The sequence below is a fragment of the Siniperca chuatsi genome, linkage group LG8, assembly GCF_020085105.1.
Source record: "Siniperca chuatsi isolate FFG_IHB_CAS linkage group LG8, ASM2008510v1, whole genome shotgun sequence".
In the NCBI taxonomy this organism is placed as follows: Eukaryota; Metazoa; Chordata; class Actinopteri; order Centrarchiformes; family Sinipercidae; genus Siniperca; species Siniperca chuatsi.
Window position 1 is genome coordinate 15,452,360 of NC_058049.1, and position 17,500 is coordinate 15,469,859.

Below are 17,500 nucleotides of genomic sequence, written 5' to 3' on the forward strand. Positions count from 1 at the left end.
TTCACGCATGTTGCAGACAATGCATTGATTTATCAGTTACTTGTAATACGTTAGGCATACATATATATATATGTATTGTAAAAAGTGAGTTAAGACAATTTTAAGTTTTTCATCCTAATAGTTCTACCACTTATAGTTTAAGATTAACAGTGAAAATGACAATGAGTTTATAAAAGCCATTTTGAATCAATTACTCAGTTGAGTGTTGTTTATCTACTGTATTTAGACTGAATGTCTTCCTGGTCTGTGTAAGACTACAACACAGGAAGTGGAGGAAGAAGGAAGGAAGTTAGTTTGAGTTTGAAGCCATATACAGCTAAATTACTGTAGACAGAGTTGATAAAATTGGAAGCCATATAATATTGTGAACTGTACACCTGTTTTCATTTTGAAAACAATATATATTCTAGTTAAAGTATTGGTCTAAAATAGTGTGCCACTTTTTATACAGTCACAAGCATATTTAGTAGTAATTTTATAGCTGTGTAACTGCTTGTTTAGTGAGCTAGTGCAGACAGTTTCACTACCACGCTTACTTTCTGCAACTAACTGATATCCAGTGCACCCTTTGCAGTGAGGCAGTGCACAGTAAGCTGCTGCCAAAGCTCTGCCTACCCTTTGCTCTGCCATGCAGCCGTGCTGCTGCGGCGGCAATGCTTATTCATTACATAAAATTTTATTCCTGCTGCTACGACTGCTGCTTGTACTCTCATACAGTAAATCTAAGGCTGTAACTGACAATTATACTCATTATTGATTAATCTGTTGATTCATTTTTAGATTAATCAATTAATCATTTGGTCTATGTCTATCATCCCAATTTCCCAGAGCCTGAGTTGACATCTTCAGATTGTTTTGTCTGACCACCACAGTCCAAAACCCAAAAATAAAGGGTTAGGGTTACTTTAAGTAAGCGCATCGCAGCATGAAAACCAAACATCACAATAAAAGCACATTAAATAAGAACACATGCAAACCTAAGATAAAACAACCAAGCAAATTAGTCAAAGCCATTCACTGTTAAAATTACAAAGGCATAACATACACACCTTAATGAATAAATTAGAAGTTGTCCATTAATACGTTTAACTGGCAGAGGGACAAATCAATGTTAACGATTGTGCTTACACAAAGGGACCTTGTCCCTCCTTCCCGAATTCATTAGCACATACTCAGAGTTCAACACATGAGAAGGGTCAGATAAAATCCTGTTGGCCTGCCGAATACTAGACTGCTCAATAATGTCTTGGGGAGTGAGAAGTGTGGGGATTCCCATAATCTTCCCTGCCATCTTAACCAGACTAAATATTTGAGCCTTAAACTTGACTGTTAGGTTTCCAAACTAGCTGGTAATACCATATGGTAAAATGGAGCTCTATAAAAACTGAGCATAATATTCCTGCAGACACCAAAAACTGAGTCTCCGAAGAAAATGGAGGAGCTGATGGAGTTTTGCACATATCAGAGTAGTGACATAAATTTAACTTTTTGTGAGCGTTTGATTAAAAAAGAGTAATACAAAAGGATTCACCTTCAACTGAATACATAAGACAAAGAAAAGCAAAAGCTGACATTCATAACATGAGAGGTCTGCTCACTTGGTGTTTGTGTGCTTGGGAAATTTTTTCATTGAACCACCATTAAACAATGGTCAATCAAATGTGTCCCTCATCAGACTGTAACAATTTCTTTTTTAGTAAAGTGGAACTTTGCCGGCCATGGAGAGAAGCAGCTTTCCCTGGAGGTAGGCGATATGGTCCACATCCAGGAGGTCTGTGATGGTAAGAATATCTCGAAACATAAAAATGATACAATATATTAAATGTAACATCACTTCTGTTGTATGGTGCTCCTAAATAACCATTTTATGTTGTTTTTTTAACATGTTCATCATTGAAAAAGTTTAAAATATGTTTATATCTTGCACCTAAAAACATGCGGCATGTCCTAAAACAAAGTCACGTCCATATTATAAACCAGCTGCTCAAACAAAATGAAAAATATTGTCAAAATGAAAAATTACATTAGTTAGTACTTCCTGTCTATAAGTACAATCTGTGAGTACTATGTCATATTGATAAACAATACTTTTTCTCAGTTAAAGTTAAAGAAGGTAGCTGTTTGTATCTTTTGTCAGTGATATTTAGTGAGAGTATTTCAGAGAATAAAATATTGATATACATGATAAATAACTTTACTATGCTGTAGTATACAAATATTAGTTTTTTGTTATACCAGTTGAAGATTGTATGCATCCTAGTTTTCCCTCTAGGTTTCAGTCTAGACACCTCCACATTTCAGTACTGAACACCAAAAGCCTTCCCATGTCCAGATGTCAGTAAGGTGTGATAGCAGTAAGATGACAGTCAATTTCTCTTTCAGGATGGTACAGAGGCTACTTGGCTAGGAACAAAGCCCAACAGGTTAGAGCTCACACACACATAACCTGGTTTTTACACCTGACATCACATTGATTTTAACAGAAAGGTGATAATAACACATGGCATTCAACCAACTTTATTCGACTGGGAGATCTTCTTTTCTAGTTTAGTGGACAGGAAAGGTGAGAGCTACCACTGATTTTTTTCATTTCCCCCACACATATTCCTCTCCAGGGAGTGTTCCCTGCCAGTTTTGTCCATCTTAAGGAAGTCATAATTGAAAAACGAGGGTGAGTGGAATTAAACTTCATCTGTCTCCAAAAGTTATGTCTTTGAAGTTGTGTTTTCAAATATATATATGTGTGTGACTACAGAGATGAGGAGGTAGTGATGTATGCAGAGATGCCCTTGGTGAAGGAGGTGACCACCACATTGAGGGAGTGGGGAAGCATATGGAAGCAGCTCTTTGTGGTAAAAAACCAAACAAGCAAAAACACTCTGTGTATGTGAATGTGTGTGTGTGTATTTGAGTTTAACTCCATACATCTACCTGTCCAGGCCAATAAACGGGTGCGTCTGAAGCAGGTCCAGAGACTGATGTGGGAGCTAATGGAGTGGCGTTCCCAGCTCCTGTCTGGGACTCTGCCTAGTGACGAATTCAAGGAGCTCAAGCAGAAAGTCACCTCCAAAATTGACTATGGCAACAAGTACGTCTGCTCAAAAACCAAATCACTTGTTCACACATATCTTAATATGGTCACTGTTCAAAACTGACTTTTCTAACCAATTTCAATCTGTCACACAAGCTCATTTGCTCCCATCTCACCTACCTGTTCACATCTTTCTAGCCACTGATTTTTCAGTATCTTCTCTCTTCTTATCTTTCTTTCCTCTCTGCTCCCTCCTCCCTCCTATCACCTCGCTGTCTTCTTCCCTCCTCCATTTCCACCTCCACTCGTTGCCCGTTCTTTGTCCTTTTTCTATAGTTCACCTTCCATCAATCTCCGAAATCCTCACCTCTCCTGCTTCCTACTACAGGATCCTGGAGTTGGACCAGGTGGTCCGGGACGATGATGGGAACATCTTGGAGCCAGAGCGTGCTAGTGTCATCAGTCTGTTTCGGGCCCACCAGGAGGCCACAGCCAAGATAAATGAACGCATCAAAGAGGAGCAGGTAAGGAAAAGGATAAGAGGGAGAGGGAAAATTGCAAGAGGGATGTGGCAGTTACAATTGAATTTACTTGACATTGCTGTGTTTGACTGTACTAGACTTCCCAGGGACATGTCTACCATGGGATTTTTCCTGGGAAACTCCTCTCCTCTTTCATGGGGATATAATATCGGAACATGTAAAAGTTATTGTGATATGGATGGGATCACAATTTTGTCATTTCATTTAGATTTTCTTCTCTCTTACAAACCAACAAATGTGGATGCTGCAGCTGGTACATCCCAGAATTATGTAACCAACTATTATTAATTGTTATACCAGCCAATCAGATTTGTTAGGACCTTGAAATTAAGACTTTAGGCTGGTATTTTATCCTGTTAAACCCTCGTCCCAAGTTAAACTCCTACAACTAATGTCCTCTCCTGCAGTCCAACATCCAGACAGACCACAGTGGGATCTCAGCGCGGATCCAGTCTTCCCCCACCCACAGCCTCTACGTGTTTGTCAGGAACTTTGTCTGTCGCATCGGCGAGGACTCGGAGCTCTTCATGTCTCTCTATGACCCCATCAAACAGACCATCATCAGGTGTCACTTGCTTTAGTCCATAGCCTCATACAGTGAGCTTCAGAAGGTGTTTTAGATGGTGGTGTATGCTTATGTTTTCTTTTCAGGTTGATTTGAGAATTTGAAGCTTCAGATTCATATGCAAGTTTAAATGTGTCTGTTTAGGCTTCAAATAATAAACTGATGTTAATGTTGAATTCTGGCAGTTATACATTTGAAATCTATTTTGGAGTGTAGTGTTGAGTCACATAGAGATAGAAAAGAGTGTGTGATTATGAACAACTATTGTTGTTTCTTGAAAAGGATAGTCTTCGTATAGCTTATGTTGATATGATTTTGCTTATGAGTCTGAATTTCATATTTCAAGGATTGAAATCATAAGATAAGTAAACTCTATCCATTAAATAAAATAGAAATATGGGGAAATTAAGATAAAGTTGGTTTAGCCTCTACCTTATCCCTCTTAGTACCCATTTATGAAAATACATTTGAATTCAAGTTTTTTCTACCTCATCTCCGTCCCTCAGCTGTCTAAAATGTGTGCACGCGCATACAAACACACGCCTCAACACACACACACACACGCTCCAGCCCACACACACTCTCCTCTTTTCTCTTCCAATTCTTTGTGTCTGTATATCTCTCCTTCTCTTGTTTCCTCATTTGTTTTCTCTCCTCAAATTTTGAACCCCGCTAAATTAGAACAATGGTATGCCAAAAATAAGAATACAGAAAAAACACAAATTATAGGGCAGCAGATACTGACTGGCAGTGCTATGTGGTGCCTGACAGCACTGATGCTAAGCCCTGTCACTCACTGTCATACTGGGTATATCTCTGTCTCAGCCACTGCAGCTGCGAGTATTAAGATAGACCTGGATCGATCATCTTTTTTCTCAATATATATCCACCACCATTTGATCGTCTCTTACTTTCCTGCCATTTGTCCTAATGTCTGATTCTCTTCCATCTCATCTGCGCTTGTTATGTTTGTTTGATTGGTTAAATGCTTGGATTTTTTGTTTTGTATTATCCATTCCCTGTCCTTGTCTGCCTCTCTGAAAACATGGCAGATAGTAGGGTTTTATGACAGGAATGTTTTAGGAAGGTATCAACTTTTTCTCAGCTTTGATTCACCATACTGTATCCACAGATGCTTAGTGTATAAGCGTGTCTGTCTTGCTGTCTATCCTTCTATTCATCCCTCTGTCAGTGTCTGGTCCATGCTGGTATGTCAGGAAAATGCTATTGGAAATATAAGGGTTGTATTTTTAGCATTTCAATCTAAATTATAATGCAGATGCTGCATATGTCAGGGGATGACTGAAACATTTGAACTTAATATTCCCAGAAATCATGTACTGTCACATCAGCAGACTGCAGAGATTATGCTCATGTACACAAGACAGGCTGCTCTTCCAAAGAGAACCAAAAGATGAGGGAGGCAAACAGTCCAGCTTTATCTGGACCAAGCACTCGCTCACCCCTGGATTGGACAGAGATAGCTTTTCTATCTTTTTGATTCATCTCTTTCTGTAGGTAGAAATGTACCCCAAAACAGAATTTCATTCTCAAATAGAGTCAATCTGCAGGGTTTCAGTCAAGGGGAATGAAAAAATCTTTATTGTAGCTGTAATGTTTGATACTATGTGTGGTTGTATATTAAAATATTGTGTAGTGTAGCTTTGCAGAACAGTAAAGTAAAACATATGATGTGTGTCTTTTAACTTTTTCCATGCTTGGTGCAGTGAGAACTACTTGGTACGCTGGGGCAGCAAAGGATTCCCCAAGGAGATTGACATGCTCAACAACCTGAAGGTTGTCTTTACAGTAAGTGACCACAGGAGGGCACTATCACACTGCAGACACTGCACTACAGACACTGCACTGTATAGGAATTAATGGATTTATTCCTTATTTAGAAGATTGCATTGTTTTTCTCTCACTCTCTTTCCCACTAACCTTCTGTCCCAACTCCTCTTTCCTCCATCTTTTCATCCTTATATCTCTTATTCCCACTCCATATACTTCTTATTTTGCTTTCTTTTCTCTCTGCCCTCCTTTCCCTGTCTTTCTCTACCAGGACCTGGGGAACAAGGACCTGAGCAGAGAAAAGATTTATCTGATCTGTCAGATAGTGAGAGTGGGCAGGATGGATCTGAAAGAGACGAACAACAAGAAGGGCACTCAGGGCCTGAGGCGGCCATTCGGGGTGGCAGGTACTTGAAGAGCAGCCAATACAATTTCATTTGGTCGAAGGTGCTAAATTGCCAATCCAAGTGGTCAAGCAATGTGCAAAGTATTAATAGTAGCTATTAGACTTACCAAATTGCTAATCAGAAAGATTTCTCTGTATTGTCAACATTCCCAAGTATTGCTTTTAGTAGCCTCTCTCTTAAAGCTGCAATACATTTGATGACAGAGAAAGGCTGTTTTGCCTCATTCCATTGCCAAATTTCACCAGTTTAGCCAACAATAATGGCCTTTAGTTGCCTCTTCAGTAATTTTTACTTTTGTTCTCTGAAGGTCAGAGTAATTTTGTCTGATTTGTCAGCGGCTGCTGCAGGTATTATTGGCCGTATTTACACCTGGGAGCTGTCCAATACAACCACAGTCATCTTTTGCACAAACAAAACTAAAATATTGATGGTGACTGCTGGTGGTCCACTACTTTTTTTCTACCCTTTAGGCTATTGTTGCTCCCACTGGCTCAAAAAAGTTGCCTGTATCCTCGTATAACCTCACAAAACAGCTATCAGAGTATGTATTGAGGCCTTTGCTAGACTAGTGTGTGATAGAGTGCTTTATAAACAAAATGTTCACACAGGCTGTCATTGTTGACTGATGTGAATCCATATCAGAAATTACTGTATAGCATTTTCTTTCATTTTGTCATCACAGACACATTTGTTTTCTTTTCTCGGCAGTGATGGACATTAGTGATATCATCAAAGGGAAGATGGAATGCGATGATGAGAAGCAGTTTTTCATCCCCTTCTTCCCGTATGTCCTTTTTTCCTCCTCTATTACTCAACCTCCCTCCCTCCATTCCTTCTCTAAGAAACTTAAATCTGTGTTCACAGATCCTCCCTGTAATTAAAATAGCAATATTGCAATTTTGTGTGTGAAGGTTTCAATTTTAAGATTAAACAGTTTCTGTGTGTTTGTTTGGCTCCAGGATAGTCTATGAGAATGACTTTCTCCACACCTTGCTGAACAAAGTGACAGCATTACGAGGAGACAGTGGTGGCCAAGGTACTGTTCCGCACAGGCTTTGCTCTCTGTTTCCTAGTGTGTAAGCCATGTGACTCTTCTGCCAAAGTATGCACTGAAGGTTCCCACATAACATGTGTATGCTGCACTGATTTGTGGTCAGACAAAATGGCCATTTCTTATTGCATCCTCTCCTCTTCTCTCTGCTCTCTCTCTCTCCCGTGGCTGAAAACAAAGGACATTACCCTGATGGATAGCATGCGCCCTTGAGCCGATGTTTTCATATTACTTACCCTTTATTTCTCCCTCACCAGCCTCCAGTCTCACTGCCCACTACCTCATGTTTATAGTTAAGTTTGACAGCCCCTATGGGTGACGCTGTCTTGTTCCACATAGAGTAACATATGTTGGACTGCACTGTCATATCGCTCAGCTTTCATCTTTCTGCCCACTCCTGAAAACCCTGGGTACAACCTAGATATGAAAGGAGCACCCAGGCGAACCGATATGGAAGGAGCACCTGAGGCCAACACATCTCTGTTCTTAACATTACTCACCCCTAATCTCTCCTTCCTCTCACTTTGAGAAGCTTCTGCCACAGTACACACACACACACACCCACCCACACACACCCACACCCACAGAGTAGTCCCTGTAGGCATGTGGTTAGCCTTGAAAATGTGGGTTTGTGACATAGTCTAGATTTCACCAACTATGTATTACCCTAAAATAGCTCAACCCTTTTTCCATTTTCTGTCCATTATTTGTCTATGCTTTCTCACATAATTATCTGAAAGCTGTGAGAGCCCACAGCCTATTATGATAACACCTCCATCCTTTCTTTGTCTCCTTTGCTCCCCTGTCTTACAGCCCATTCACAAACAGGAGACAGAAATTTTATAGTATTGATTGTAATCTAGTCTGCAACAACAGCAGACCTTTTCACATCCCTGGTTCACCTTGGAACACTTTAACATTATGTTCCCCTTACACAAACACTAAAATTTTACACAAAGTGGATCTAACTTTAAGTTCAGCTCTTAACCCTCATGTTTCAGGGTTTCTGTAGGTCCTGAAAACATCTTAAAATGTTTTAAATTAAATATTAATAGTACGAGGCCTTGAAATTCCTTTTTTATTCATTTGGCTTTAATTTGTATTTACCTACCTGGAGAGAGAAATGCAAACTCCTCTCTGGATTCCTCATTTAAAATATCCTGGAGTGGCTATTTTCCTGGAATTCATTTATTAATATTTGGTCAAACAAAGTTCTAAGAAGTTTTAGATTTAACTCTTTGATATCTACACATAACCTGTGTTTTCCTGAGTTGTTTTGGGTGATCAACTTTGGTCACTAATGAAGTATAACAGGAGAATATTTCTCTCTTTCAGGCCTGTACACACAATTTTTTATGATTACCAGGAACTAACAGCTAATGAATATCAGATATCAGCCAGTTGATATGATGAAGGTTCTTTACTGACGATGGACATCCTTAAACAAAATCCCACAATGAAATGTAGTTTCTGTACTAACTTAATGTATCTGTCAACTTGTTAAATGATTAATCTTTAGATTAACGACTCATTTAAATGTGTGTGTGTATATATATATATATATATATATATATATATATATATATATATATATATATATATATATATATATATATATATATATATATATATATATATATATATATATATATATATATATATATATATATATATATATATATATAGCGGCTGGATAGCTCAATTGGTAAGTCTCAGGACTTTCACACAGGGGACCCGGGTTCGAATCCCCTCGGGACGCATTGAGCAATGACCATCATCCAGTGCGGAAAGGCTGGATAGCTCGATTTGATAGGCCACGGGACACTCACGGGGGAACAAGGGTTCGAATCCCCCTCGGGGCGCAATGAGCAATGACCCATCATCCAGTGTGGGTCCTTAGGCAAGACCCTTCACGCTGCTGCCTACCTCATGATGATGAGTGACGATGAAATGATTGACATGCCGGCTCAGGTCTGCGTCAGGTGTTGGGGAACCAGGGCATCGAGACGACAAATGGCTACTGGAACAAGACGGAAATGGGCGAGATGCGTTAACAAGGCTCTGTTGGAATGCTACTACTCCAGTAACCCTAGTCAGAGGGGTTACATGCACAGGATGTGGGGTGAATGGTTACTCTGAAACCCACAATCGAGGCTTACGGCGAAGCAACTAGTAGCTCAGTGTTCCAACATCCACAAGCGGCAACTGCTATCACAACTTGAGATTGACGAGGTACAACACAAATGCTACGGCAGAGCATCAGAGGGGAGCATCCAGCAGCTCCCCAACCAGAGATTGGGTACGAAGCCCCAAGAGAAATCACGCTGAACGAGGCAGCAACTGACCTGAAAGATAAGATCATGGAAAGAGGATGAATACAAGGCAACCCCGACGCCAACTACAACGGCTAAGTGAAGTACCATCAGAAAGTCTCCTAGAAGATGTGAATGCAGCATTGAGAGCGATCCCTACCACAACCATCACTGAAACCAATGAGCTGATATACGCCTCAGCAGCAGTGATCCTAGAGATGCTTGGCTACAAGAGCAACCATGGGAGCCATGAGAGAGACAATACCATGGAAACCAGGTTGGGCAAAAAAGGGAGGCATCACACAACAGCGATGCACAGTGGCTGGCACCTGAAGCACTCGAAACTGCCAAACCTGAGCCTAAAAGGACCACAGCAACCTCCGGCTGTTCGCAACTCAGAGTGTACGCAGAATCCAGTCACCATCACAGCTGGGCAGACATACAAGAAAGAGTCTCAGGTATGAAGAACTGGACAGCACCGGGCCCTGACAGGATACCTACTGGCTAAAGAAGCTCACTGCACTCCACGAGCGCCTAGCAGCACAAATGAACCAGCTGCTAAGAGATGGGACGCACCCTGAATGGCTTACCGAAGGGCGCACAATCCTGATCCTGAAGGATCCCGCAAAGGGTACAGTCCCATCCAACTATCGGCCAATAACCTGCCTCTCCACAACATGGAAGCTCATGTCAGTCACTCAATGTCATCATTGCGGCTAAGATAAGTGGACACATGGATCAATACATGAGCAAAGCACAGAAGGGCATTGGCAGAGGAACCAGAGGAGCCAAACACCAACTCCTGGTTGACAGAACAGTCACCCAAGACTGCAGAGCCCGACACACCAACCTGTGCACTGCCTGGATTGATTACAAGAAAGCATATGACTCAATGCCGCACACATGGATCACTGAATGCTTAGAGATGTACAACATCAACAGGACTCTAAGGGACTTCATTGCGAACTCGATGAGGCTGTGGAAAACCACCCTTGAGGCCAATGGTAAGCCACTTGCACAAGTATCCATCAAATGTGGCATATACCAAGGAGATGCTCTGTCCCCACTGCTGTTCTGCATAGGTCTGAACCCCTCAGCCAAATAATCAACAAGACTGGCTATGGATACCGACTCAGGAACAGGGGCCACCATCAGTCACCTCCTCTACATGGATGACATCAAGCTATACGCTAAGAGCGAGCGGGACATCGACTCACTGATCCACACCACCAGGATCTACAGCTCTGACATTGGGATGTCATTCGGGCTTGAGAAGTGCAGTCGAATGGTGACAAAGAGAGGGAAGGTAGTCCACACAGAAGGGGTCTCACTCCCAGAAGGAACAATAGCAGACATTGAGGATGGTTACAAGTACCTTGGAATACCACAGGCAAATGGCAACCTCGAAGAGGCAACAAGGAAGACGGCAACGGCCAAATACCTTCAACGAGTAAGGCAAGTCCTAAGAAGTCAGCTCAATGGCAAGAACAAAGCCCAGGCAATAAACAGCTACGCCCTGCCAGTGATCAGATACCCTGCAGGAATAATAAGGTGGCCAAAGGAGGAGATACAGACCACAGACGTTAAGACGCGAAAGCTCCTCACCATGCATGGAGGGTTCCATCCCAAATCCAGCACCCTGAGACTGTACGCTAGCCGTAAGGAAGGCGGCCGTGGACTAGTGAGTGTGAGAGCCACTATCCAGGATGAAACATCCAAGATCCACAAGTACATCAAAGATAAGGCCCCAACAGATGACGTGCTCAGTGAATGTCTCAGGCAATGGGGAACAGAGGAAGACGTGCTGGAGGAAGGACCATCATGGGAGGACAAACCCCTACATGGGATGTACCACCGAACATAACTGAAGTGGCTGATATCAAGAAGTCCTACCAATGGCTAGAGCGGGCTGGATTGAAGGACAGCACAGAGGCACTCATCATGGCTGCACAGGAGCAGGCCCTGAGCACCAGAGCAATAGAGGCCCAGATCTACCGCACCAGACAAGACCCAAGGTGTAGGCTGTGCAAAGAGGCCCCTGAGACAATCCAGCACATAACTGCAGGGTGTAAGATGCTGGCAGGAAAAGCATACATGGAGCGCCATAACCAAGTAGCTGGCATAGTGTACAGGAACATCTGCACTGAGTATGGACTGGAAACCCGAGGTCAAAGTGGGAAACACCTCCAAAGGTGGTAGAGAATGACCGAGCCAAGATCCTGTGGGACTTCCAGATCCAGACTGACAGAATGGTAATGGCGAACCAGCCTGACATCGTGGTGGTTGACAAACAACAGAGGAAAGCCGTTGTGGTTGATGTGGCGATACCAAGCGATGGCAACATCAGGAAAAAGGAACATGAGAAACTAGAGAAGTACCAAGGGCTTAGAGAAGAGCTGGAGAAGGCCTGGAAGGTGAAGGCAACAGTGGTGCCCGTGGTCATCGGAGCACTCGGGGCAGTGACCCCCAAACTGGAGGAGTGGCTACAGCAGATCCCTGGAAGAACACCAGACATCTCGGTCCAGAAGAGCGCAGTACTGGGAACAGCAAAGATACTGCGCAGAACCCTCAAGCTCCCAGGCCTCTGGTAGAGGACCCGAGCTCGAAGGACGAGACCACCCGCGGGGGGTGAAGGACAAAGTTATATATATATATATCCAAGACAATATGTGTAAGGCATCAGTCTGTCATCTGTCTAAATTTCACAAGTCTTGAGATTCTGAGTCCCATGATGCTCTAAACGCTTTTTCAATATGTATGTATTTTTAAAGGAAACACTGAATACTGCTTAGAAAAGAAAAAAATCCGAAGCCTCACTGCAAACATCCTGTTATTAACTAATTAATATATCACCTGTTTCCCCTCGCTCTTCTTTCTCTTCTCTGCCCACCAAAAACAGCCACGCACCCTCTGCTGTCACTAACTTTCAAAATTCCTGTGGTAATTATGCATAGGTCCTTAATACGAAACAGACACAGACTACACAGCAATAATAATAATTTATTAAAGATCCGGGCCAGAACCCTACTTCCACTCTCAACCTCAAAACTGAACCAGCACAGACTTTTTAAGATGGCTCTTCTCAATGTAAGATTCCTCTCTAACAAAACGTTTATTTTAAATGATTTTATCTCTTCTACTGATTTAGATTTCATGTTTTTAACTGAATCCTGGTTACGTCCTGGTGATCACAGTCACCTGGCTGAATTGTGCCCTCCTGATTCTGACTGCTATAGCCGCCCTAGGGTTTGTGGTCGAGGTGGGGGCCTTGTTACTGTCTATAGGAAGCATTTAAAGTGTAACCTCATAGCTTGCAATGATTTTTCCTCCTTTGAAGTGCTCATGTTTAAACTTGGTGGCCCCCTCCCGGTCATATTTGCTATTATTTATCGCCCAGAGTTTTTATCCAGTCTTGTTTTAAATTATGATAGAATTGTTCTTTGTGGTGATTTTAATATTCATGTTGATGACTCTTCTAATGCCCTTGCTGCTGATCTTTTAAATATCACTAACTCTTTTAAATTTCAACAACATGTGTCTGGCCAAACTCATTCCCGTGGCCACCTTAGACCTAGTATTTACTCTGGGCCTGAAAACTCCATCTGTGGAAATCAGGGACATGTTTGTATCCGATCACCTATGCATTGTTTTTAACTGTGAATTACAGGCTGCTAGTAGCAGCTCTGAGTACACACGCGTCCTTAATGAGTACAGTGCCTCAAAATTCTGTACACTGTTCAATTCTCCTGGGAATGTGTTTCCCGATTCCTCCAACACCAACAATTTGGTTGATTATTTTAACTACCTTTGTTCTTCAACCTTAGATCTCATAGCCCCTCTGAAAAATAGACCAAACTCAAAGACTAAAAAATTTAAGATTGTGGATCAGTTAGTTAACCCAGCCTCTCCTTGCGCCTCTGCTGATTGTGATGCTGATTGTGAAAAGTTTCTTGTGCACTTTGCTGGTAAGATCTGATATCACCCCCAATCCTGCCTTTTTAGAAGTTGATCACCTGCTCAGGGTTTCTTTGAGCAATTTTTCTGCTGTTACTCTGCCTGAACTCGCAGACATCAGGTCACTTATGAGAGTATCCTCCAGCCCTCTGGACAAAATCCCAATTAGGTTTTTATTGGAAGTTATTGTATTGGATTGTATTGTGCCCCTTTTACAAATTATTTTTAACAGCTCGCTGTCTACTGGCTGCATCCCAGATTAGTTTAAAACTGCTTGTGTCTAGCCAGTCCTAAAAAAAAAAGCCTGGGCTTGATCCCAGCCTCCTGGATAACTATCACCCAATCTCCAAACTGCCTTTAATTTCGAAGATTCTTGAAAAACTTGTATCTAAGCAGCTTCTTGCTGCTGTGGAAAACAATAATACCTTTGAAAGTTCCAATCTGGCTTTCGTCAACACCACAGCACTGAGACAGCCCTCCTCAAAGTCACTAATGACCTTTTAATGAATGCAGACACAGGCATGTGCTCAATTCTTGTGCTGCTGGACTTAAGTGCTGCCTTTGACACAACTGATCATGGCATTCTTTTAGATAGACTGAGGCACTGGGTGGGCATATTTGGCACTGCACTAGACTGGTTCTCATCTTATCTGTCCAATAGGAAATTCTGTGTCAGCATTAATAACTTCATGTCATCCTTTTCCCATATCAAGTACGTTGTGCCTCAAGGTTCAATTCTGGGACCAATACTGTTCTCCTTATACATGCTTCCTTCGGGTGATGTCATCTGCAGACATGGGATTTCTTTTCATTGTTGTTTGGCATTGTCGATATATTTTCTTCAGCTCAACTCAAATAAAACTGAAATCCTTGTCATTGGGCCCCAACACGTCACTAAACAAATACTGACATCTACTGGTAACCTGTCACAACATATCAAGCCTGTTGCAAGAAATCTTGGTGTCCTGTTTGATAGCAAATTATGTTTTGAGCAACATATCACTAAGCTTGTTATTATTATAATACATTACCTTCCCTCCCCCTCTACCCCCACCTCCCTCCAGGTCTGTGGGTGACCATGAAGGCTCTGGTAGGGGACATTGTTCAGATCCGGAAGGAATACCCTCACCTGGTTGACCGCAGCACCGTGGTGGCCCGCAAGCTGGGCTTCCCAGAGATCATTATGCCGGGAGACGTTCGCAATGACATCTACCTCACCTTACAGGGCGGCGACTTCGACAAATACAACAAGACGACACAGAAAAACGTGGAGGTCATCATGTGGGTCTGTGATGAGGAGGGCAAGGTCATACAGGTGAGCAGCATGAGATGAGGGCGGGTACGTACAGAGCACGCTGGTGCATTTGATTATCTGGGATTTGTGTAAATAGGGATTGGTTTGTGTGTGGAGGGTTTGAGGTAGAGTGTGCTGGTGCAAAAGTGTGTGTGTGCCGTGTGCGGTGTTTAAGAGATTGAGGTGGTATAGGCCAGTGAGCAAGCAAGACACTGATCAAGTGCTTACTCACCCTCTCATAGTCAGGGGCACATTGACGAAAATCCATCTTAGGCATACATGGATGCACATGCACACACACACATACACACATAAATATAAAATCCTTCAGCTCAGTATGACACATATTTTTCTCTCTCTCCCTCTTTCCTAGAACTCCATCTGTCTGGGAGCAGGGGATAAGGCGGTCAATGAGTACAGATCAGTCATCTACTACCAAGTCAAACAGCCCCGCTGGATGGAGACAATTAAGGTATGTGGGTGTTGTTTAGAAGGAGTTGCAGCGCTAACAGTTCAAAAGTAGTTAGTGCTAGAACTTTACTTCCGTCTATAACTGATGTCTCGTGTTTATATAGCATTTGCATTCCTCATTTCAACCATAATTTTCAAGAAAATAAACCCCTGAATGTTATAGTATACATTTTAAAATTTTAAGGTATCTGTAATTTCAAATTCGATAATAAAATGGGATGTCCTTCAGGTGGCAGTCTCTCTGGAAGAAATGCACAGAATTCATTTACGCTTCATGTTCAGACACCGCTCTTCTCAGGAGTGTGAGTATCAGCCTCTTGTCTTCTACCTGTCTGTTGTCTCCATACATCCACAAACTTAACTCCTGTCCTCTGATCCCCTGAGCATAATGTGACACTGAAAGGACTGGAAACAATTTGGAAAATGACCCAAGGCATCATTACGCACACTTGATTATACAAATCAGCAGTCTTTCTTCCTCCCATGTCTGAATTCTCCCCTTCCCTCCCCCCTTTCTATTTCCCTGATGTGTTTCTCCCATGGCCCTGCCTCCTTCTGTTTACACATTCGTCTCCAGCCAAGGACAAGAGTGAGAAGAACTTTGCCATGGCCTTTGTGCGTCTGATGAAGGAGGATGGAACAGTTCTACAAGATGGGCTGCATGACCTTGTAGTCTTCAAGGTCAGAACCAGAAACAAAACTTTTGCAGAAAGAAAACAGATTAACTCATGAATGGGTTCAGTGTCTTCTACAAAGAAAAACAAATCAAATGAGACAAATTTCAGGTATCTGAAAACCTGATTAATTTAAAAGCGGATGTGCAACTTATTTGTCACCCAAATCCTTGACCCCCAGTTTGTAGAATAATAGCTTTGTGCAACTGAATAGCAGATCAACAAGCAAAGCTTTCATACTTATACAGATGCAAAAGCTCCTCTGAGAGTTCTAAATGACACAGTGAACACAGTTTATGATGAGAAAGGGTCACAGCTCATTTCTTTTTGTTGGACCAACCACCTTGGATTAAATAGCCCAACTACAATAAATCTAAAAAATGTTTAAGTACTACATCAAATGAAAGTGGCAACTCATCAACTGGTGGTAAATAACAAAACCAGTTTACAGGAGTCTTTTGATTCATCATTCATGGTCAGACATGAATGAATGGGGAAGTTTAAACTAACTGTACCAAAGCTCAATGCCATTCCCCACTTAATTGTGGAGGTTTTTCATCTACATTTATATAACGGTGAGAAATTAATGGTAGACTTTACAAATCACTGAAGCATACTGGGTTATTTGCCTAGAACCTGGTAGAAAAAGGCAGATAGATGATCTCAGAATTTCAGCACATATGTTCAGTTGTAATCATCATCAAACAGATCTAAACATATAGTGAGTCTGGACGGGAGATTATGGCCACCCAGACAGGTTGACTGAAGCCAAATAGATTTCCTGCCATATGAGCCAGAGCTAAGATTGAATCCCCTTATTGATTAAATGCCAAACGCAATGAAGATTAATTACTCGTGATTCACTCAAAGACTAAATGAATGGTCCCTCTGTGTCCTCTTTTTCGATTATCCCTCGTTATCCCTACATTCCCCTCGATCCCTGTGCCGCTCATGGCTTCAATCTCTTACTCCCTGCTTTTCCACCCACTCACTCTTTGATACTTACTGCTTTGGTATTAAAGAGGGCAGAATTAAGGCTTAAGACCCAACTGAATCTATGACCTGAAGATAGTACATTTATATATGGAAGAATGTACAGTAGGTAAAGTATGATCACATAAACAAAACAGATAAAGAAAATAATAAATCAATATATCAAGAGAAGAGCCTTGTCTCCTTTTCTCATATATCTCTTTCCCTTCTTTCCTATGTGTTCTCTCTAGCTTTTCAGCACTTTGTAACTAAGAAGAAAAATGCTGCACCAACAGTTGCTGTTGTTTTTGTTTGTCCTCTTATTTTTCTAACCTGTCCTGGCCCCACTGTTTCCAAAGTTCTGAGATTACAAACTGAAGTTGAGTTAGACAGAAGTAGATAAAGTGTAGTGATCACATGGGATTACTACTGTGGA

The 17,500-nt window shown here is 41.8% G+C and overlaps 1 protein-coding gene across 1 annotated transcript in view; it reads left to right on the top strand.

Moving 5' to 3' along the window:
* The window catches only part of LOC122880560 (dedicator of cytokinesis protein 2-like), a 101,760-nt gene that overhangs the window by 847 nt on the left and 83,413 nt on the right, over positions 1-17,500 (top strand). Inside the window, exons 2-16 of the mRNA XM_044205819.1 lie at positions 1,698-1,781; positions 2,383-2,423; positions 2,616-2,671; positions 2,756-2,852; positions 2,940-3,088; positions 3,420-3,555; positions 3,981-4,138; positions 5,866-5,947; positions 6,201-6,336; positions 7,045-7,120; positions 7,296-7,372; positions 14,718-14,968; positions 15,321-15,419; positions 15,648-15,720; positions 15,996-16,099. Coding sequence (XP_044061754.1) covers positions 1,698-1,781; positions 2,383-2,423; positions 2,616-2,671; positions 2,756-2,852; positions 2,940-3,088; positions 3,420-3,555; positions 3,981-4,138; positions 5,866-5,947; positions 6,201-6,336; positions 7,045-7,120; positions 7,296-7,372; positions 14,718-14,968; positions 15,321-15,419; positions 15,648-15,720; positions 15,996-16,099 — 1,619 coding nt within the window. The remainder of the gene's footprint in view (positions 1-1,697; positions 1,782-2,382; positions 2,424-2,615; positions 2,672-2,755; positions 2,853-2,939; positions 3,089-3,419; positions 3,556-3,980; positions 4,139-5,865; positions 5,948-6,200; positions 6,337-7,044; positions 7,121-7,295; positions 7,373-14,717; positions 14,969-15,320; positions 15,420-15,647; positions 15,721-15,995; positions 16,100-17,500) is intronic.